The sequence below is a fragment of the Amblyraja radiata genome, chromosome 2, assembly GCF_010909765.2.
Source record: "Amblyraja radiata isolate CabotCenter1 chromosome 2, sAmbRad1.1.pri, whole genome shotgun sequence".
NCBI classification, from domain to species: domain Eukaryota; kingdom Metazoa; phylum Chordata; class Chondrichthyes; order Rajiformes; family Rajidae; genus Amblyraja; species Amblyraja radiata.
In genome coordinates this window covers 33,106,969-33,129,507 of record NC_045957.1, presented here as the reverse complement: position 1 = coordinate 33,129,507, position 22,539 = coordinate 33,106,969, and the positions used below count along the sequence as shown (strand labels likewise).

Genomic DNA, 22,539 nt, shown 5'->3' with positions numbered 1-22,539 from the left:
CAGCGCCAACCTTCCTGTTCATCGCGGTGTGTGTCTGTATCACCTTGGCTTTGCACCGTGTGAATTTTTTAGATGGGGCAAGTGGGGGGTGCGTGTGCGTGCGTGCGTCCGTCCAACAATGTGCTGAAAAATCGCCTAAGTGGGACAGGCCCATTAGTTGCCTGGAACACAGCTGTCCAGCTTTAAACTCTGGGATTCCCTCCATAAGCCTCTGCTCTTTTCCTTTTAAAGTCTTAAAACTATCTGATTGACCAACTTTTGGTAGTTTCCTACCTACCTCCTATTCTGTCTCACTGTCAAAATGTCTTAAATTGCTGTGGGCCATTTTATAATATTAATGCCATGTAAATGCTAAAAGTACTAAGTAAATTGTTTTGTGTTTTGCTGTTGCCTATCCCTCGATAGAGGGTATTTTAGTCACAATACGAAGTGGTATGCACGGATATGCTACACATGCTTTGTCACCCCATTGATTTGGAAACAAAGTATATGTTAACACTACAGTGCAGTGTGGAAGCAATTGTGTACCCTGAAGATGTGCCTTTTTTTGGTTGCATGATATACAAAATCTCTTTCGTGTGAGGGCAGAAGTTTCAATGACATAATTTCGGAAAAAGCAGGGGAGTTTCCCCCTGAGGGATCTAATCAACATATATCCTACAATCTGTAGCACTGAAACACATCTTTGCTTATCTTAAGTATGCTAAGTGAAAATTGCTGCCATTCCAAAGTAATTACACTCCAAAAACACTTAGAGGTTGCCTGCAAAGAACTTTAGCACATCAGCAGTGTGATTGTATTGAACGCATGGCTCAGAAATGTATGAAAATGTTAACAATACTGAGATATATTAGTGTTCAAAAAGGAACTGCAGATGCTGGAATATCGAAGGTACACAAAATTGCTGCTGCACCCGCTGAGTTTCCCCAGCAATTTTGTGTACCTGAGATATATTAGTGTTGGGGGAAAGTTCAATTAGGTTTATAAAATCAAGGGCTCTAGGTACAGTCATACAGTGTTGAAACGGGCCATTCAGCCCAACTTTTGACAATGACAATAAATTGAATTGTATTGTATTGAATTGTTGTATTGAACTTGCCCATGCCGACCAACGTCCCAACTACACTATTCCCACCTGCCTGCGTTGTGCCTGTATCCCTCTAAACCTATCCTATCTGAGTACCTGTTCAAATGTTTTTAAGCCTTGTGATAGTCACTGCCTCAATTACCTCCCCTGACAGCTTGTTCCATATAACTACTACCTTTGTGTGTAAAAAACAAACAAAAACCCTCTGGTTCCTATTAAATCTTACCCCTCTCATCTTAAACCTTTGCCCTCTGGTTCCTGATTGCCCTACTCTGGGCAAAAGACTCTGTGTATTCACCCTATCTATTCCTCTCATGATCTTGTACATCTCTATCAGATCACCCCTCATCCTTCTGCGCTCCAAGGAATAAAGTCCTAGCTTGCTCAACCCCTCCCTATTGCTCAGGTCCTTGTGTCATGGCAACATCTTCTATTTACTTTATTTCCCTCAACGGTGCAGTCAAAAGACCAGGCCAAAGACTTTCAATAATTCATAGAAGGAGATGAGGAAACAGTTTAAACTTGGAGGGGCAGAATCTCCACCTGACAAAACCCCTTGGCATATGTGAAAAGTAGGCAACAGCCGACAAGGCTATGGAGCCGTCTGTGGGATGACATCAGGCAGTTCTTTCTCATCCAGAACGAACACAATAGTTGGAGTGATGATCTGTGTCATAAACATTTTATGATGCTATGATTCTATAAACGACGCTCTGATGCTACAAACTCTGCAACATCATCAAGGCCAGATCAATTCCTTCTGATGATCGGAGGAGAGAAATAGAGGGAAGTTTATGAATAAAATAGTGTGTGTAAATAAGAGTCTTGCAATTTGGCTTCATCAATTATTTAGTGTACAACTAAGTGGTGATTGCTACACCTACTTTTCAGATACAATCTGTCTTGCTGTGTGTGGAGGAGACTAGTGAAGGGATGCCTTCATTTGATATCAGCCTCGATAATATTGCAACAGATATTCTACATGCGGATCCAGTGTTAAAATGTTTGATGCAGCAGCGACAAAATATTTATCAGGCAGCAAAGACATAGCATTAGTCGGTATCAAACATTATTTTGTTCAATTTGTTGTTATAAAAAGATATTTGTTGATATCTGTGTCATATTCCCTCAAATAGTATGGAACTGCTGTAGTGCTACTTTCTTGATGCTCACAAATAATCCTGATCCTTTGATCCAGTATTTAAAATATATTAGCCAAAATTCACTAATCCCGTACTGCTCGTTTCTTCTCTTACCCAAGATTCGGCAGGTCCATTGTCGCTGCCTGCTCGTACCTCACTGAACTCATCTCCTCATATCCTCTATCTTGTTCCCACTCCCCCCTCCACCCCTTATCCAGTCCTACCTCGCATCCCAGCTGTACTGTAGGTGATGATTCTTGTAAACATGGGTGGGGACAGTTCGTCGGACTGAGTCTTGGTTTTCATTGTGGTTTTAATTTATTATTCAGAATGCCCCTTTATAAGTATAATGAAGCTGTGAAGGAATCATAATCAGTGGAATACAAGTATTTCAAGATGAAAGTATCAATGGATATCTATTACAAACCTACCGACTCCCACAGTATTCCCTCTCAATTCTCCTTCTCCGCTGTATTTGCTCCCAAGATGAGGTGTTCCATACTACTACACCCGAAATGTCCTCATTCTTCACGGAACTAGGTTCTCCCTTCTGTCATAGATGAGGCCCTCACACGTGTCTCCTCCGTGTCTTGTAGTCCTGCATTTATTCCCCCTGAGTTCCCCTGATCCACACCTTTCACCCCACTAGTATCCTCCGACATTTCCGTTATATCCTAAGGGAACCCTCCACTAATCACATCTTCCCCTTTCCACCTGCCATAGGGACCGCTCCCTCCGTAACTGCTTGGTTCACTCATCCCTTCCACTGCCTCCCCAGTTACTTTCTACTGCAACCACAGGAGATGCAACACCTGTCCTGATACCTCTTCCCTTGACTCCATCCAGAATCTCCAACAGTCATTTCAGGTTAGATGGAGGTTCACATGTACCTCCTCTATCCTCATCTACTGCATCTGGTGTTCCCGATGTGGCTCCTGTACATCGGAGAGACAAAACCTTTTTGCTGAATACTTCTGCTCGGTCCTCTTAGGCTTACGGGATCTCCCGGTTGTCAACCATTTCAACTCCCCTTCCGATGCCATAGTGACCTTTCTGTCCTGGGCCTCCTCCATTGCCAGAATGAGGCCACATGCAAATTGGAGAAATAGCACATTTTATTGTTTTTGTAGCTTAAAACCCAACGGTATGAACATTGAATTCTCCAATTTTAAGTAACTTCTACTTCCACTCTTCTCCCCTACTGTGAAAACATTTGTTTGTGTACTATCCAGTCAAATCATATACGAGTACAATCAAGCCATCCACAAGGACAACAGATAGTGCAAATAAGGTGCACTATTACAACATTATAGCGTTACAGTTACAGAGAAAATGCAGATGACAAAGTTACACAGTATGTGCTGATTTACAAGAAAATACAAGGGCTGCAATGTGGTAGGTTGGGAGATCTGGACTATACATTAGCTTTGAGCGGACAGTCAGTAGTCTCTCAACAGTGGGGACGAAGCTGTTTCTGAACTTGTTGGTATATGCTTTCAAGGTTTTTTACCTTCTGCCCGACAGGAGAGGGAAGAAGAGGGAATGGCTGTGATGAAAATGGTCTGATTCTGTTGGCCTCTTTCCCGACGTGCCTGTTCCCTAAGATTGGAATGCATAGGATACAGGGCAAGTTGACAAACTGGATTCAAAGTTGGCCTGTCAATAAGAGACAGAGATGGTTTGTAATATGTGTGAATGACTTTGATGTTGATGTGAGAGGCAAGATTGTTAAGTTTGGGACTGTCACAAATATTGGGAGCGTTGTTGACAGTAAAATGTGGTGGTGAAATTAATTAAAACCTGTGGACTGTTGTGAAATTGGACAAATGGAATTCAATCCAAATGTGAAATGATGCCGTTTGGAATACTAATGAGGCTCGGACATACACCATGAGTGGGAGGACTTTAGGAGCATTGAAGAACAGAGGCCTCAGTGAACAAGTCTATAAATTCTTGAAGGTGGTATTGCAATAGTTGACATAGTTAGGAATGCATATAGGAAACTTTGGAAAGGGTATTGAATGCAGAAGTAGGGATTTTATGTCCAACGATCATATCTCAGCTGGAGTACTGGGGGCAGTTCTAGTTGCCAAGGTATAGGACATATATGATAACACTGAACAGTGTGCAGAGGAGATTCACCAGCATGTAGTCTGGGATAGAGCAACACAGTTATGAGGAGGGACATGAGAAATTAGGGTGGGTGGGTGGGTGGGGGGGGGGGGGGGGATTGTGGGATATAATATATGAGGGCTATAGCTAGGGTAGACTGCAGGAAACGACTTCCCCTGTATCAGAGGTAGATGAAACCCGAAGACATAGATTTAGGTTGAGGGAGAAGAGATTTATCGGCGATATGAGTGACATGTACATGCACTGCCTGAGATTGGGGATGAAGCTGGGTCACTTACAGCACTTAGAAAAGTGTCTAGATGTGTACTTGAATCAATTGAACATAGAAGGCAATGGATCAAGTGCTGGGTGATTGGGATTAACATTGAAGAGTGCTCACTGGTGATGAGGCTGAGTTGGCCTGTTTCCATGCTGTATAATTTCAAGTCAGGACAGGAAAAGTTAAATATATATCTCTCTTCACAGCATTTAAATTATTTATTATTTTATCATATTATGGGAGAAAATGTTATGCCATTAGGTCTGATATTGATTTCAGTTGCATTCCATACATTCGACTGAGTGGAATACTTGCCATTTGTAGCCGAGTGGTTTTCCATTGACTTGATCATATGGGAGGAATCGCATTCAACATTAGTTGTAAGGCAAGTGTTTGAGGCTTGAGTCATGAGCTATCCCACAAGATGCAGTTCAGTGAAAATAATTTTAGAAGGAAGGAATGCATGTATTCCTTTAGTTAATTTGTTTAATTATGCATGCTGATTTTTCCCCCCTTTAAATGGAGTGTGTTGGTGATTAGAATTGTTGATTCTTTTTATCTAATCATTAAATAAAGACAAGGCAACACTCGTCAAATTTTCTGAAAATTGAAAATGGGCAGGCCCTGCTCCCCCCACTCCACTAAACCTTTGTCAGACCATATGTGGTCAATCACCAGGATGATTGCAGTATTCTGTATCTTGGGCCCACCGATTTCACATAAGAGACTTTGTATTCTGCTGTACTAGAGCGGGACTTCAAGAAAGTGGCTAACCATTGCAGAAGTGGTATTTGTTGAGAGATTATCAGTTCCTTGGCATTCAGCCATGTGTTTTCAAATGTTTCAGTAATTACAAGTTAAATATTTTCCTATGTGTCTGTGAAACTTTTGTTTTCTTAACAATTCTGCAGATTTGAGTTGAACTCAAGTTGCAATAATCGAAATCTCCACAAAATTATTTACTCTATCAGCAGATGGCTTCAAATTCGTGCATCATTCTGACCGCTTAAAGTATTTTATCTGTGCCTGTCTGTTGAAAGAGTCATTTTGAGAGTCTAGCTACTCTCAAAAAGGAATGGTTGTAAATTGAATCTTGGTAACAACACTCGCTCGAGACAGGAGATTGTGTTTCAAAGACTTGAAGACAAATCAAGATATTGTGGGAGTACTGTTCTGTTACATAGCAGCACAGTGGCGCTACAGTAAAACTGCTGCCTCACAGCACCAGAGATCCGGGTTTGATCCTGACTACAGGTGCTGTCTGTGTGGAGTTTACACGTTCTCTCTGTGACCGTGTGGATTTTCTCCGGGTGCTCCGGTTTACTCCTACATTTCAAAGATGTGCAGTTGTAGGTTAATTGGCTTCTGTAAATTGCCCCTTGTGTGACAGATGCAAAACTGGGAGAACATGAAAGTAATGTATGGGTGGTCAGTGTGGACTCTGTGTGGGCCTGTTTCCACACTGCATCTCAAAAATAAACTAAAACTATATTCCAAATGACATCTTATCGTGGTCACCTACCCACTTATTCTCTATTCTCATGATATTATTCAGCTCAACTAAGTTTTTTCTTCACTGACGCCCCCACTCACCCGGTCCGCTCCTGGCTCCGGGCCGGGGTTAAAACTCCATGGGGTGTGGACAGAGCGGCCGACAGACACAGAGCCGCTGGAGGTGAGGGTGGGAGGTGTGAGCGGTGCCTCGGGAGGGTGGGGGGGGGGTCGTTCGGTCGGTGCTGGGACCACCGTCATGCCTCGCCTATCACACCATCTGCACGGGAGAAACTAAACTACTTTTTTTTTTCCCCCCAAAATCATCCCGCGAGCCGATAGTTTGATAGCCCTGCTTTAAACCAATGCCCTCTAGTTCTTGAATCACATATCCCGGGGAAAAAGACTATGCGTTCACCTTATATATTCCCCTCATGGTTTTTACTCGCCTCTAAAACAATTTTTGCTTTATTTTGAACTTCCAGCACCTGAAGATTTTTGAGTGTGAGAAATTTGTGATCAGATTGAGAATTTTGTGAAATACGTGACTCTCACGCTCAATGCGTGAGAGTTGACAGCCATGATGTACATGGATAGGACGGGTTTAGAAGGATATGTACCAATCATGGGCAGGTGGGACCAGTATAGTTGGGACATATTGGCTGTTGTGGGCAAGTTGGGCTGATGGGCCTGATTCCACGCAGTGTCACTCTATGACTTTCTAGTATTCAAGCTGATTTTTATCCCTCTGTTAACATCACTAAAATACCACCTAATCGTTACGCTGTCATTTACAGACTTTGTAGTTGAAAATTGGTTGTGATATGCTTTGGGATGTTGTGAGGTGCTTAAAAACACATGTTTGTTCTAAACATTGAATAATATAAGTATTTAGTACAGTCAGTTACCGAGGAGTGTACAGCAGGGTTTATTCTCTATATCTGCCGTACTTTCATGCCTAGCCGCACCCATCTCCATATCCTACTTTGTGCAGGCTTGATCATTCTAATACGTCTTGCAACTTGAGAATGTTGTGGTCCTTCTGTTCACTGAGGTCAGCGATGTTCTCAGTTATCAGCTTGCACTTTAACTTGTCAAAAAGAAAGAAATGTTTTTGAGCTGAAATTATGCAGAAATAATCTTTAACTTGATACCCTATGAGATACACTAATACTGCAAGATTCAGTCCATTTGCTTTCAGTGCCCGGAACGCGCTGCCAGGGATGATGGTGGTGGCAGATGCCACTGTGGCTTTTAAGAGGCATTGAGACAGGCACATGGATATGCAGGGAATGGAGGGATATGGATCATAAGAAGGCATAAGCGATTAAGTTATCTTGAGATCTTGTTTGGCACAGATATTGTGGGTTGAAGGGCCTGTTCTGTGCTGTACTTTTCTATGTTCTAAGTATGTCAAAGTGCCACTTTAGAGCATTGGGCGCATAAACTTAGGCCGATGTATAAATGTAGAATTGAGGAACAGTGGAAGTGGCCCTCTGATGAGCAAAGTATTAATATACAAAGGATGCCAATTTTGCATATGAGCAGGTGAGTTATTCCTGATGTCCTGGCTAGTAATCTCTCAATCAGCACCACTAAAACAGATAATCCAGTCAATTTAACATTGCAGTTCGTGGAGGCTTGCTTTGCACAATTTGTACTGATTTCTATGACTCCGCAAATAGAAATCGTTGTTGGGCTGTAAAATGCTTTAGAAAAGTCTAAAGAGGTGGCATAGAAATGCAAGTGGCATAGAAATGTACGTCTTTCGTCACATACGTTACCATGGTGAGTTTAGTAAATAATTAAGATGGTTTATGGAGTTTATGTGGATGGAAAAGGAAAGCGGTGGCAGATGAAATTTAATGCAGCACAGTGCGATGCGGGGGCCCAGGAAGAATCTGTAGTGCCATAGTAGTACAATGGGCACAATTCCCAAAGGTGTGCAGTAACAGGGAGGACTGGATGTGTTTTTATATATGTAGGAAAGAACTGAAGGAACATCTCGACCCCAAAACGTCACCCATTCATTCCTTGTCTCCAGAGATGCTGCCTGTGCCTCTGAGTTACTCCAGCTTTTTGTGTCTATCTGTGCTTTTATGTAGCTCTTTTGAAAGTTACACGTCAGGTTGAAAAGCAATTACAAAAATATTCCAGATCCTGAGCTTCATAAATGGAGGTAGAATAGTTCCGTAGCAAGGAAGTTATGAAGAATCGTAATGTAACATTATTTTTGTCTTGGCGGGGGTATTAATCTAACTCTGGTCACTGCACTTTAGGAAAGATGTGAAGAATTTGGAGTGTGCACAGGAAAGATTTACTGGAATGGAAATGGGAAACTTGTGTAATCCATATGGTAAAGAATATTAATAGGAACACGAGGGACAACTTTTTCACAGAGGGTGGGGTGGGTATATGGAACAAGCTGCCAGAGGGGGTAGTAGAAACCGGTATTATAACACCATTTAAAAGACATTTGGACAGGTACATGGATAGGAGAGGTTTAGAGCTATGAGGCATTCGTGGGTAGGTGACACTAGTGTAGATGGGCATCTTGCAGGCACATGCCGTGTGTAATTACTCAAGGTAGGCAGTCAGTCGGCTTTAAAAAAAAGATTGTTCTCTCCGTAAAAATAAAAAATAAAAACAGTAACAATTCAATTTGCCCAAGGCTTCCTAGTCTCCTTTATTCTGAATTACTGAATGGGTGTGGGATGAAGGGTGACGGCAGGTGGAGAGATGGTGGGAAAAACGGGAGCACAGGGAAAAGTTGAATCAATTGTCATCTAATTGAATGACAACACTTGTTCAAGGGACCAATTGGGAGGAGAGTTCCTTTCAGAGTGTGTGGAGAGTCTGTGCCAGAGGTAAAGTTGCGGGGAGAGCAGGAGTGTTGAGAAGGAGGGGGTCGGGGATAATGCCAGTAACTCACTCACGGCTGCCGCAGCTCTCTGGGCGCGAAGCCACCGCATTGTAGCCGGGGATAGAAGCAGTTTGGTGAGCTGCGAGCGGTCGCCGGGTCCTGACAGCAGAATTGGCCGCCACTTCAGCGCCTTCTGCCGGCCCGCTCACCTCTGGCAGTGCTCTCCGTCTGAACACCTCTCACCTGCCGCTCGCTCATGTCAGTTGCTTCCTGCAAATCCTTAAATTCCCACAGCCGAGTAACCTCAATCGTGCTGTCGTAATTTAAGGATTTGCAGGAAGCTGACATGAGTGGGGCCAGCGAGCGGCAGAAGAGAGGTTTTTAGACGGAGAGCTGTCAGAGGTAAGCGGGGGCCAGCAGAAGGCACTGAGATGGCGGCCTGTTCCGGCGGCCGCTCGCAGCCACCCGAGCGGCTTCTTCCCCCCCTGGCCACAATGCGGTGGCTCCGTGAAAGGAGCGTCGCAAGTGGGTCACTGGTATGATCCAGATCCCCTCCTTCACAACGCTCCTACCCTCCTCGCAACTTTACCCTGGGCCAGACTCCCCAAACGCTGTGAAAGGAGCTCTCCCCCCACCCCGGGAAATACGGTATTTAAAAACATCACCAAAAAATGTACTTACCACATCATTGGTACACAAGCACCATTCTTCTCTCTCTGTTTCCTAAGATACACTTAAAATAATGCCAATCCATATTTGAAAACCCCGACAAGAAACTAGCGCTACGCATGCGCTGTACGCTGCTGCACCTGCCCAGAGCTGCAAAGGCAGAATTTCAGCTGCCTTCAGCCCCGCTTCAAACTGACTGCTTCCAGCAGCGCTGACGGCACATGGGCTGCACAGACCTTCAAGGGTTACAAACGCTGCGGATGAAAGGCACGGAGAATTAGGCCTACCTAAGAGATTGATCTCTTAGATAGGCATAATTCTCCCATGCCTTTACTATTTATATTTATTAATTACCATGTTATAATTTTAGTCGGGGTACGCAAGGTAGGCACTGCCTACCCTGACTAAAATTATAACATGGTAATTACTAAATATAAATAGTAAAGGCATGGGAGAATTATGCCATCTAAGAGATCGATCGGCACGTGCCTGGTATCTTGGTAGGCATAGGCAAGTTGGACTGAAGGGCCTTTTTCCGTGCTGTATGACTCAATGATTCTAAGATGAAAAGATATGATGGAGAGGGCCAGCCTTAGGGGGTGCGGGGCCCAATTGGGAACAATTTTGGTGAACCCCAGATTCCCAGCCAAGGTGTGTCAGCCCAGTTATTTAGTATATATTATGAAATTGTACACTAGGTGCTATGGATTATACACTGTGTGAAACTCTCCTGCTTCCTCCCGTTTGACTGTCAGTAGCTCCGCTGGCTTCCAACCTTTACCGTAGCTGCTAATTATGTGATTGGACACAATGTCCTTGGAGACAGCGGCTGATTGGACGGGAGGAGACCTATTTGTTGATTGGACGGGAATTTTAAGGCAAGCTGGTTGGTGATTGGATGCAACCCACTTAGAGACAGCGTTTGATTGGCCGCCAAATAAAATTGTCAAATCTGTAACAAAAATCGCTGGTCGGTGCGAACTCAGTGGACTATCTGGTTGTATCTCCAAACTAATCTGGTTGTATCAACTAGACTATCTGGTTGTATCTCCAAACTAAACAGTATAACATACAGGTACATTCATTTAAAATTAAATTCAGTGATTATTTCACATGATTTCTCACTGTGTAAAGCTCAATATCTGACCAATTTCTGTTTAACACGTTTGGTCTGCCGTGAGCATTTTTCTCTCCCAAAACAGTTCATATCTAGCAAACCGATCAACGAACCAACATCCAACCATCTTAAATATAGACAATGAACTGGCCTCAACTACCTTCTGTGGCAGAGAATTCCACAGATTCACCGCTCTCTGTTAAAAACGTTTTTCTCATCTCAGTCCTAAAAGACTTCCCCTTTATCCTTAAACTGTGACCCCTTGTTCTGGACTTCCCCAACATCGGGAACAATCTTCCTGCATCTAGCCTGTCCAACCCCTTAAGAATTTTGTAAGTTTCTATAAGATCCCCCCTCAATCTTCTACATTCTAGCGAGTACAAGCCGAGTCTATCCAGTCTTTCTTCATATGAAAGTCCTGACATCCCAGGAATCAGTCTGGTGAACCTTCTCTGTACTCCCTCTATGGCAAGATTAGGAGCCCAAAACTGTACCAATACTCCAGGTGTGGTCTCACCAAGACCCTGGACAACTGCAGTAGAACCTCCCTGCTCCTAAACTCAAATCCTTTTGCTATGAATGCTAACATACCATTCGCTTTCTTCACTGCCTGCTGCACCTGCGCGCCTACTTTCAATGACTGGTGAACCATGACACCCAGGTCTCGTTGCATCTCCCCTTTTCCTAATCGGCCACAATTCAGATAATGGTCTACTTTCCTGTTTTTGCCACCAAAGTGGATAACCTCACATTTATCCACATTATACTGCATCTGCCATGCATTTGCCCACTCACCCAGCCTATCCAAGTCACCTTGCAGCCTCCTAGTTTAGAGGGGTTTAAACGGTTTAGAGGGGTTCAGGTGTGTTTAGAATTGTTTAGAGGGGAATAGGGGGGCTAGAGGGGGTTTAGAGGTGTTCAGAGGGTCCCAGAGGGGTTTAGAGACGTTATAAGCCCCCGTGAGAAATTGCAATTCTCTGAAATTGAAGATAGACATAAAGCTGGAGTAACTCAGCAGGACAGGCAGCACAGCGACTGGAGAGAAGACCCTTCTTCAGACTGAACTGAACTCTCGTCGGTGAGAGTACTTGTGATTGTCTGAAGAAGGGTCTCGACCAGAAACGCAACCCTCTCCCCAGAGCTGCTGCCCGTCCCGCTGAGCCACCTTCAACTTCAGAGCCAAACAAAAAACACAGTGCTGGAGGAACTCAGCGGGCCAGGCGGCTGCCTCACCCGCTGGGTTTCTCCAGCATTTTTGTCTACCGCAAAACGTCAATGATTCCGGGAATGCTGAGGCGACAGGGTGATAGAGAAGGAGTGGGAGAGCTAGAGAGAGACGAGATGGGGAGCAGGAGAGGGAGCGCGAGAGAAAGAGGGAGGGAGGGAGAGAGCAAAAGACAGAGAGACACAACGTGGGTCGGTAGGTGAATGAATAACCTGCACACTAGGAAGAAGCCCCTCACTCATGATGGTGAGTTTAATGAAATTCTCAACGTGTCATCGATCTACATTCCTCAGTAAATGTAATTGTGTTTTAAACAAGTATTAATGACGCCGCGTGAATTTTATTCAAAGGAACACGGCGTCATTAATACTTGTTCAAAACACAATAACATTTACTGAGGAATGCGGATGGATGCAGATTGATGACATTGCATAACAAGGTGTTAACTACTTGCTGTTAAGAAGTGCTAACAGTACTAGTTAACAAATCGTTTGTGTCTGATGGCCGTGCAGCGGTTGTTATACATGTTCGTTTAAAAAAAATCCGGATGGCGAATTAAAAAAAATCTGTATTTAACAAAGAGAATTTGTATTTCTGTACGAAATACGGAACATTAATCCGGGGCCCAATTGGGAGCAATCGGTCAAATCAGCTTAAGTTCAAGTTCAAGTGAGTTTATTGTCATGTGTCCCTGTACAGGACAATGAAATTCTTGCTTTGCTTAAGCACACAGAAAATAGTAGGCATTTACTACAAAACAGATAAATGTGTCCATATACCATGATATAAATATATACACACATGAATAAATAAAGTGATAAAGTGCAAATTGCAGAAAGTGGTTATTAATAATCAGAGTTTTGTCCGAGCCAGGTTTAATAGCCTGATGGCTGTGGGGAAGTAGCTATTCCTGAACCTGGTTGTTGCAGTCTTCAGGCTCCTGTACCGTCTACCTGAAGGTAGCAGGGTGTGGCCAGGATGGTGTGGGTCTTTGATGATACTGCCAGCCTTTTTGAGGCAGCGACTGCGATAAATCCCCTCGATGGAAGGAAGGTCAGAGCCGATGATGGACTGGGCAGTGTTTACTACTTTTTGTAGTCTTTTCCTCTCCAGGGCGCTCAAATTGCCGAACCAAGCCACGATGCAACCGGTCAGCATGCTCTCTACTGTGCATCTGTAGAAGTTAGAGAGAGTCTTCCTTGACAAACCGACTCTCCGTAATCTTCTCAGGAAGTAGAGGCGCTGATGAGCTTTTTTGATAATTGCGTTAGTGTTCTCGGACCAGGAAAGATCTTCAGAGATGTGCACGCCCAGGAATTTGAAGTTCTTGACCCTTTCAACCATCGACCCGTTGATATAAATGGGGCTGTGGGTCCCCCTCCTACTCCTTCCAATGTCCACAATCAGTTCCTTGGTTTTGCTGGTGTTGAGGGCCAGGTTATTGCACTGGCACCATATGGACAGTTGCTCGATCTCCCTTCTATAAGGCGGGCCCTGATGATGGAGGTATACTCAGCGAGGTGGCTCTAGAAATCGTGGACGCATTGGTGATCATTTACCAATGTTCTATAGATTCTGGATCAGTTCCTGTGGATTGGAGGGTAGATAATGTTATCCCACTTTTCAAAAAGGAGGGAGAGAGAAAGCAGGGAATTATAGATCAGTTAGCCTGGCATCAGTGTTGGGGAAGATGCTGGAGTCGATATTCAAAGATGTAATAGCGGAGTATTTGGATAGCAGTAACAGGATCGGTCCAAATCAGCATGGATTTACGAAGGGGAAATCCATGCTTGACAAATCTTCTGGAATTTTTTGAGGATGTACCATGTAAAATGGACAAGGGAGAGCCACTGGATGTAGTGTACCTGGTCTTTCAGAAATCTGTTGATAAGGTCCCATACAGGAGATTAGTGGGCAAAATTAGAGCACATGATATTGGGGATGGGGTATTGACATGGATAGAAAATTGGTTGGCAGACAGGAAACAAAGAGCAGAGATTAACAGGTCCCTTTGAGAATGGCAGACGGTGACTAGTGGGGTGCCGCAAGGCTCGGTGCTGGGACCGCAGCTATTTATAATATACATTAACGATTTAGATGAAGGAATTAAAAGTCACACTAGTAAATTTGCAGATGACAAAGCTGGGTGACAGTGTGAAGAGGATGCTATGAGGATGTAGGGTGACTTGGACAGGTTGGGTGAGTGGGCAGATGCATGGCAGATGCAGTATAATGTGGATAAATGTGAGGTTATCCACTTTGGTGGCAAGAACAGGAAGGCAGATTATTAGCTGAATGGTGTCAGGTTAGGAAAAGGGTAAGTACAACTAGACCTGGGTTTCCTAGTACATCAGTCACTGAAAGTAAGCATGCAGGCACAACAGGCAGTGAAGAAAGCTAATGTTGGCCATAACGAGAAGAGTTGAGTATAGGAGCAAAGAAGTCCTTCTGCAGTTGTACAGGGTGCTGGTGAGACCACACCTGGAGTATTGTGTGCGGATTTGGTCTCCTAATTTGATGTAGGACATTCTTGCTATTGAGGGAGTGCAACGTAGGTTCACGAGGTTAATTTCCGGGATGGCGGGACTGTTACATGAAGAAAGAATGGAGCGACTGGGATTGTATTCACTGAAATTTAGGAGGATGAGAGGGTATCTTATAGAAACATATAAAATTATTAAGTGATTGGACACGCTAGAAGCAGGAAACATGTTCCCGATGTTGGGGGAGTGCAGAACCAGGGGCCACAGTCCCCCAAGAATAAAGGGTCGGCTATTTAGAACTGAGATGAAGAAAATCTTTTTCACACCAAGTTGTGAATTTGTAGAATTCTCTGCCTCAGACGGCAGTGGAGGCTGATTCACTGGATGCATTCAAAAGAGAGTTAGATAGAGCTCTTAAGGCTAGCGGAATCTATGGGGAGAAGGCAGGAACGGGGCACTGATTGTGGATGATCGAAGGGCCGAATGTCCTACTCCTGCACCTATTGTCCATGTATCTATGCAAAATCACAAGCAATGTAGAAGGTAGATAAAAAGAGAAACATTCCCATTGTTGGAAGGATTGAGAACTAGGCAGTGTTTCTTTTTCTGATGGTGTGTGCTGGCAGGCACCACCTCTACATAGTTAAAAACTAGATTGATGTAGAGCAGAGCAATAGCTGTGCATCAACTGTGATATGCGTACTGGCAATTTTTTAATCGACAAGAAAAAGCACATGAATTAGGTGACACAAGCTTTAAGTGATTGACAAAAGATGTGATGAGAAGGTTGATAATTCAGCAAATAATTATCTAGAATGCATTACCTACCGGGTAGATTTAACTAGAGCTTTCAAAGGAGAATGGGATCAGTACTTGAAAAAATAATTGCAAACAAGATATTCTACTGCAGTGAAAAATTGATAGGATTGCTCCTGCAGAGAGATTGAATATATCTGAGAGCCAAAGACCCCTGGCACTACTTTTTTCCTGGCACTACTTTTTATATGGATTTATCCTAATTAACCAATTTCTCAAAGGTGTGGGGCAAATGGGAAATCTATCCTGTTATGCACAGTTAGCTTGCAAATTCTGTAGGTTTACAACTTACTGCATATTTTTTTAAATTACCCGAGCTGGTTGGTTGTTTTGTTTGTCCTGTAATTGTGTGTATAGTTAACGTGTTTCGCAATGAAACTAATTGGAATAAGCCCACCTGGGGGTGGTGCATTCTGTGGTCAAAGATAGACACAAAATGCTGGAGTATCTCAGTGGGTCTAGAGAGGGTTCAGTGGGGGTTTATGAGAATGACGATCCCAGGGATGATTGGTCTAAATTATGAGGAGCATTTGCAGGCTCTGGGCCTGTACTTGTTGGAGTTTAGAAGGATAAGGGACGATCTCATTGAAACCTATCATATGGAAGGCTTAGATAGAGTAGACATGGAAAGGAAATGCTGGAGTAACTCAGCGGGTCAGGCAGCATCTCTGGAGAGAAGGAATAGGTGACATTTCGGGTCAAGATCTTCCGACCCGAAACATCAAGACCAGCATTTTGTGTCTACCTTCGATTTAAATCTGCATCTGAAGTTATTTCCTAGACATGGAAAGGATACTTCTAGTAATGGGAGGGTCTAGTAGCAGAGGGCACAGCCTCAGAATAAAAGGGCGAGTACTTGTAAAATAACTTGCCCCTCACATCGTCTTTCAAATTTGCCCCTCTTGTCCTAAAGCTGTGCCCTCGAGTCTTTGACATTTTCAGCCTTGGATAAAGATTCTTACTGTTTACCCTATCTAGACTTTCATAATTTTATATATTTGTATCGGGTCTCCCCTCAACCTCAATCTCCAAGCCTCTGGATTTACTTAATGTAATGGGGCAACCAGAACTGCAGACAATTCTCTAAATGCGGCCTAACCGAAGTCCTATAAAGCTGCAACCTGACTTCTTGACTTGCACTCAATGCCCTGACTGATGAAGGCAAGCAAACCATATGTTTTCTTTACCACTTTATCTATTTGTGCTGCCACTTTCAGGGAACTATGGAATTGGACCCGAAGCTCACTCTATACATCAATGCAGTTAATGGTCTTACCCTTGACTCTTTACTTTTCTCTTGCATTCGACCAGCCAAAATGCAACATCTCGCACTTACTTGGATTAAACTCTATCTGCCTCTTACCTCCAGCCAGAATATCACCCTTCCTCCAAAACCTTCTGTCTTCAATGAGTATGCCAGTTCTGACTCCAAATGACCAAAAGGTCATGGAGTATGTTTGTCTTTTTAAAAGATACCTTGAATACATTTGAAATATTCTGTCCTTAATACTTCAGTCCCAGATAATATGAAATATCCTACTATCCTGTCCTATTGTTTTTGCCCATCTTAGAAATCTGCGTGCATAGTTGATGTTTTATCATGCGTTGATGGGGAAAAATATATACTCCCAGCATTGAGTATTTTTTTAGTTCAATTTGTACACCTCATTTATTAACCAATATTGCCCACCTATTGTTTTAATTTCCATCTCTGTCTTATCTGGAAGCCCTGCATCAGTGGCCATTCCTGCTCTTCTTTAAGCTCGGTTTCAGTAATCATTACAATAATATATTTTTATCTCTGCCTCCAGTTCATCAGCTGTATTTACTGCACACATTGAATTCAAGGAGACACCATTGACACAGCCATTTTTTTGCCCCTTTTCCAATGTTTGTTTCCTCTTTATATTAATCTCCTACTTCATATATTCATTTTTGCCTCACTTAAAACCCATCTCCTTTAAATTTTGTCCCTCATCTTAAAGCTGGTCCCTCTAGTCTTTGACATTTCCACCCTGGAAGGCAAGTTCTGACTGTCTACCATTTGTGCACCTGTATTAATCAAGAGATGACCATTAAAAAAAATTCCTGTCTTAAATTCTTTCCATTTCACTAAGAGCTCTTCACTTTGTTTGTGTATTGTAAAAATACAGACCAGCCTCCCCATGAGTATCTGAAGCTGCTCAATGGCATCCTATCACAAGCATCCCACACCGGAATTTGATCTGTAGCCAAAGAGGATTGTGTTTGTGTGCTTTTAGAACAAAATCCTCCATCATCCTATCTCGTTTGCATAGTACTGTGGACTTGACTTTGGCAGTATTCCACGGAGGAACTATTTCGCTTGCTAGTGTTCAGAGCTGAAAACTGACATGGGATGATAATGCTCACCGGAGACTATTGCACCACCGGCTCTGTCTAATAATAGCCACCCATTCATGCTTTGCCTAAAACATCCTGCTGTTTCGAACTCACTGCAGTGTTGTCAGCTGTCACTCGAGTTTCATATTTGAGAATTGGAGCTCATACACATTATGGCACTTCCAACCCCTGTGCTCACTTGCCTCAACATTGATATTCGGGCTGTTTCACCCATGCAAGACATGCATTCAGTGGAGCTGCTCATGTTTGAGCTAAAATTCTGCCACGAGTTCTCTCCTTCCCAATCCTACAGAATCATCGCTGCCTATCTGATATGGGTTCTGTTAATCTTTTCTTGATTAAAAAAAAAAAAATCTTGACATAGAAGATAGAAAAGTAAAGCACATGAACTGGCCCATCACCTAGAATATTTGTGCCCAACACGATGCCAAGATAAACTAACCTCCTCTGTCTGCACGTGATCCATATCCTTCTATTCCATGCAAATTCATGTGCCTGTCTCAAAACCTCGTCAACACCACAATCATATCTGCCATCACCACCACCCCTTGCAGGGTGTTCTCGGCATTCACCACTCTGTGTAAAAACAAAATGTCCTGCAAATCTTTTTAAACTTTTTCCCTTCCACGTTAAATTATGCCCTCGGGTCTTTGACATTTCCACCCTGGGAAAATGGCTCTGACTGTCTACCCTATCTATGCCCCTCATAGTTTTATATACGTATCACATCTACCCTCAAACTCAGATGTTCCAGAGAAAACAATCCAGAGAAAGTCGATCCAAACCCTGTAATCCAGCCATCGTTCTGGTAAACTTCATCTGCACCCTCGCCAAAGCCTCCACATCTTTTTTTTTAATGGGGCAACCAGAAATGAGTAATGGGGCAACCAGAACTAACATTTTAAACTAATATTTCACCTTTTGTCATTTCAGGTTCACTTCCCAGACGTGGAGAGAGTGGAATGGTTAAACAAGGTAGGGTAATTTAGTTTTATCATGAATGTAGATTCTGTAAATGCTTTCAAGAGAGCCGGGTGATGAATAATTTATTTACTTTTTTTGAGGCAAATTTTTATGGAGCACTAATTTATGCACCAACTCTTCAGATTCCCCATGTTAATTTTCAAAAATAACCTTTGTTACAATTGTAAGCACATTGTGTCAGTGGATAAGTGAGTCTCGTTCTTCCTGCATGGAATGTGTAATGTGGCACCAGGGGACTAATGGCTCTTGGCTTTGATTTCACCGAGCACCGAGCACAACAAATCTCATGTGAAGCTCCTTTGCAGATTATATTATGTAAAAATAAAAGAGTGGGTTAGTAATGAAGCATCCTATATTTGTTGTGCACATATGTTGGTATTGGCTTATTACATGCAATTATATGCAATGACAATAAAACAATGACATTCTTACTTACAGTACCATAACACAGATAATATATAATAAACAAAACATTCAATAAATTAATAACCACAATACTCATGCAAAAATCCCAAACTCCTCAAACTCCTCCATGGGGAAACTGCTAGAGTCAGTTATTAAAGATGGGATAGCAGCACATTTGGAAAGTGGTGAAATCATTGGACAAAGTCAGCATGGATTTATGAAAGGTAAATCACGTTTGACGAATCTTATAGAATTTTTCGAGGATGTAACTAGTAGAGTGGATAAGGGAGAACCAGTGGATGTGTTATATCTGGACTTTCAGAAGGCTTTCGACAAGGTCCCACATAAGAGATTAGTATACAAACTTAAAGCACACGGTATTGGGGGTTCAGTATTGATGTGGATAGAGAACTGGCTGGCAAACAGGAAGCAAAGAGTAGGAGTTAACGGGTCCTTTTCAGAATGGCAGGCAGTGACGTGAGGTACTGCAAGGCTCAGTGCTGGGACCCCAGCTATTTACAATATATATTAATGATTTGGATGAGGGAATTGAATGCAACATCTCCAAGTTTGCGGATGACACGAAGCTGGGGGGCAGTGTTAGCTGTGAGGAGGATGCTAGGAGGCTGCAAGATGACTTGGATAAGCTGGGTGAGTGGGCAAATGCATGGCAGATGCAGTATAATGTGGATAAATGTGAGGTTATCCACTTTGGTGGCAAAAACAGGAAAGTAGACTATTACATGAATGGTGGCCGATTAGGAAAGGGGGAGATGCAACAAGACCTGGGTGTCATGGTACACCAGTCATTGACAGTAGGCATGCAGGTGCAGCAAGCAGTGAAGAAAGCGAATGGTATGTTAGCATTCATAGCAAAAGGATTTGAGTTAAGAGCAGGGAGGTTCTACTGCAGTTGTACAGGTTCTTGGTGAGACCACACCTGGAGTATTGCGTACAGTTTTGGTCTCCTAATTTGAGGAAGGACATTCTTGCCATAGAGGGAGTACAGTGAAGGTTCACCAGACTGATTCCTGGGATGTCAGGACTTTAATATGAAGAAAGACTGGATAGACTCGGCTTGTACTCGCTAGAATTTAGAAGATTGAGGGGGGATCTTATAGAAACTTACAAAATTCTTAAGGGGTGGGACAGGCTAGATGCAGGAAGATTGTTCCCGATGTTGGGGAAGTCCAGAACAAGGGGTCACAGTTTAAGGATAAGGGGGAAATCTTTTAGGACCGAGATGAGAAAAACATTTTTTACACAGATAGTGGTGAATCTCTGGAATTCTCTGCCACAGAATGTAGTTGAGGCCAGTTCATTGGCTATATTTAAGAGGGAGTTAGATGTGGCCCTTGTGGCTAAAGGGGTCAGGGGGTATGGAGAGAAAGCAGGTACAGGATACTGAGTTGGATGATCAGCCATGATCATATTGAATGGCGGTGCAGGCTCGAAGGGCCAAATGGCCTACTCCTGCACCTATATTCTATGTTTCTATGACAGGCAATTGAATAGACAAGGCTTAGAAGATATGGACCTAGTGTAGGCAGATGGAACTAGTGTAGCTAGACAATAAAAATAAGGTAATAACAAAGAACTGCAGATGCTAGTTTATACCAAATGTAGATTGGTTATTGCATGTGAACTAATCATAGTAGAATAGCATCACTAACCCCACCTTCCTGTATGATTCATAATAACCCACTTCCTACACTGGTCAGTCTTGGAAGCGGTAACGATGAACTAACGACTAATGACCTGCTGTACCGTTATATAAGGGTACTGATTAAAGATGATCTTGAACTTCAGATTGTGTAGATTACTTATTTACACCAAAGATAGACACAAAATGTTGGAGTAACTTAGCGGGTAAGGCAGCATCCCTGGAAAACATGGAAAGGAACATGGATGGATAAAAAGAAGGGTCCCGACTTGAAATATTACATGTCCATGTTCTCCGAGGTACTGCCTGACCTGCTGAGTTATTTCAGCATTTTATGCTCTTCTTTGCAAGAGGCAATAAAAAGGTTTGAATGGATGTGGTGGCCTGAAGGCGGTACATATTTGATGTTAGTGTTGTGTAGCGTTAAAGAGCCTGATAGTTGTTGGGAAGAAACTATTCTTGAACCTGTTTGTCACGGTTTTCAGACTAGTATACCATCTTCCTGATGGGTGAGAGTGAAATGGCAGCGTGACCAATGTGATATGGGTCTTTGATATTATTGGCTGCCTCTATGAGTAAATATAGATCCTTGGATCCTTTCAATGGTGGGGAGGTCAGAACCGACGAGTCCACGTCTACCTCTTCCATATTCACTAGCATAATCTGTATTTTACCCTGTGTGTTTAACTGTTTATTTACTTCAACTGCTACTGGTGATCGATGCTCTCAGTGTCTTGATCCAGTGTCATTTTACTTTTCATCATAAAAAAAATAACCTGATTTGATGTTAGTTTGGATTCTGTTTATTTAGATAGATTCAGATCAGATTAGTTGATTGTAATGGACATCAGTACAAATAGCAACCAGATATGGAAAAAACTTTTCCTTCCAATCCTTTAATACGTAACAATATTAAAAACATTATTTCCCTCTATAGCTATTTCGAGTCATAGAATTGTGCAGTACAGTAAACTGACCCTTCGGATTGTTTTCTTTGGAACACCCATTCCAACTATTTTTTACCCATCTACACTAGTCCCATATGCCTACATTAGGTCCATATCTTCTATACCTGTCTATTCGATTGCCTGTTTAAATGTCGCTTAATACGGATCAGAAAATTTTAGCAAAGATTCTAGCTAGAAGACTGAACAATTATATTAACAAATTGGTAAACACGGATCAAACGGGATTTATACCCAAAAGACAATCATTTAATAATTTGAGAAGGCTTTTCAATATAATGTACTCTCACAATGAGGACATTGAAGATATTTCAGTTGTTACGCTGGATGCAGAGAAGGCATTTGATCAGGTAGAATAGCAGTATTTATATAAGGTACTCCAAACATTTAACACGGGAGAGAATTTTATTAGATGGGTTAAACTACTTTACGATAAACCTACGGCAAGAATATTAACTAATAATATGTTATCTCCAAAATTTTATTTATCAAGGGCTAATAGGCAGGGTTGTGCCTTATCACCATTGCTATTTGCCCTTATGATAGAACCGCTGGCTGAAAGGATTAGAAATCATCCGAATATTCACAGATATGACACTTAAGGACTCAAAGAATAACATTTCATTATATGCTGATGATATTCTTTTATATATTACTAATACACAAACGAGGATACCCACCTTATTAACACTAATTGAAGAATTCGGCTCTTTTTCAGGATATAGAATAAATTGGAATAAAAGCGAAATTATGTCTCTAAAACCACAGGATGCGAGACACTTACTAAAATTCCCTTTCAAAATTGCAACAGAAAAATTCAAGTATCTGGGTATTCAAATTACGAGAAGACACAAA

General features: G+C 42.5%; 1 protein-coding gene across 3 annotated transcripts in view; it reads left to right on the top strand.

The window, feature by feature from the left end:
- esyt2 (extended synaptotagmin 2) overlaps window positions 1-22,539 on the top strand; it is a 143,028-nt gene that overhangs the window by 39,140 nt on the left and 81,349 nt on the right. For all 3 annotated transcript variants that reach the window (XM_033044576.1, XM_033044568.1, XM_033044586.1), the window contains exon 2: window positions 18,601-18,642. In XM_033044576.1, the coding sequence (XP_032900467.1) occupies window positions 18,601-18,642 (42 nt within the window). The remainder of the gene's footprint in view (window positions 1-18,600; window positions 18,643-22,539) is intronic.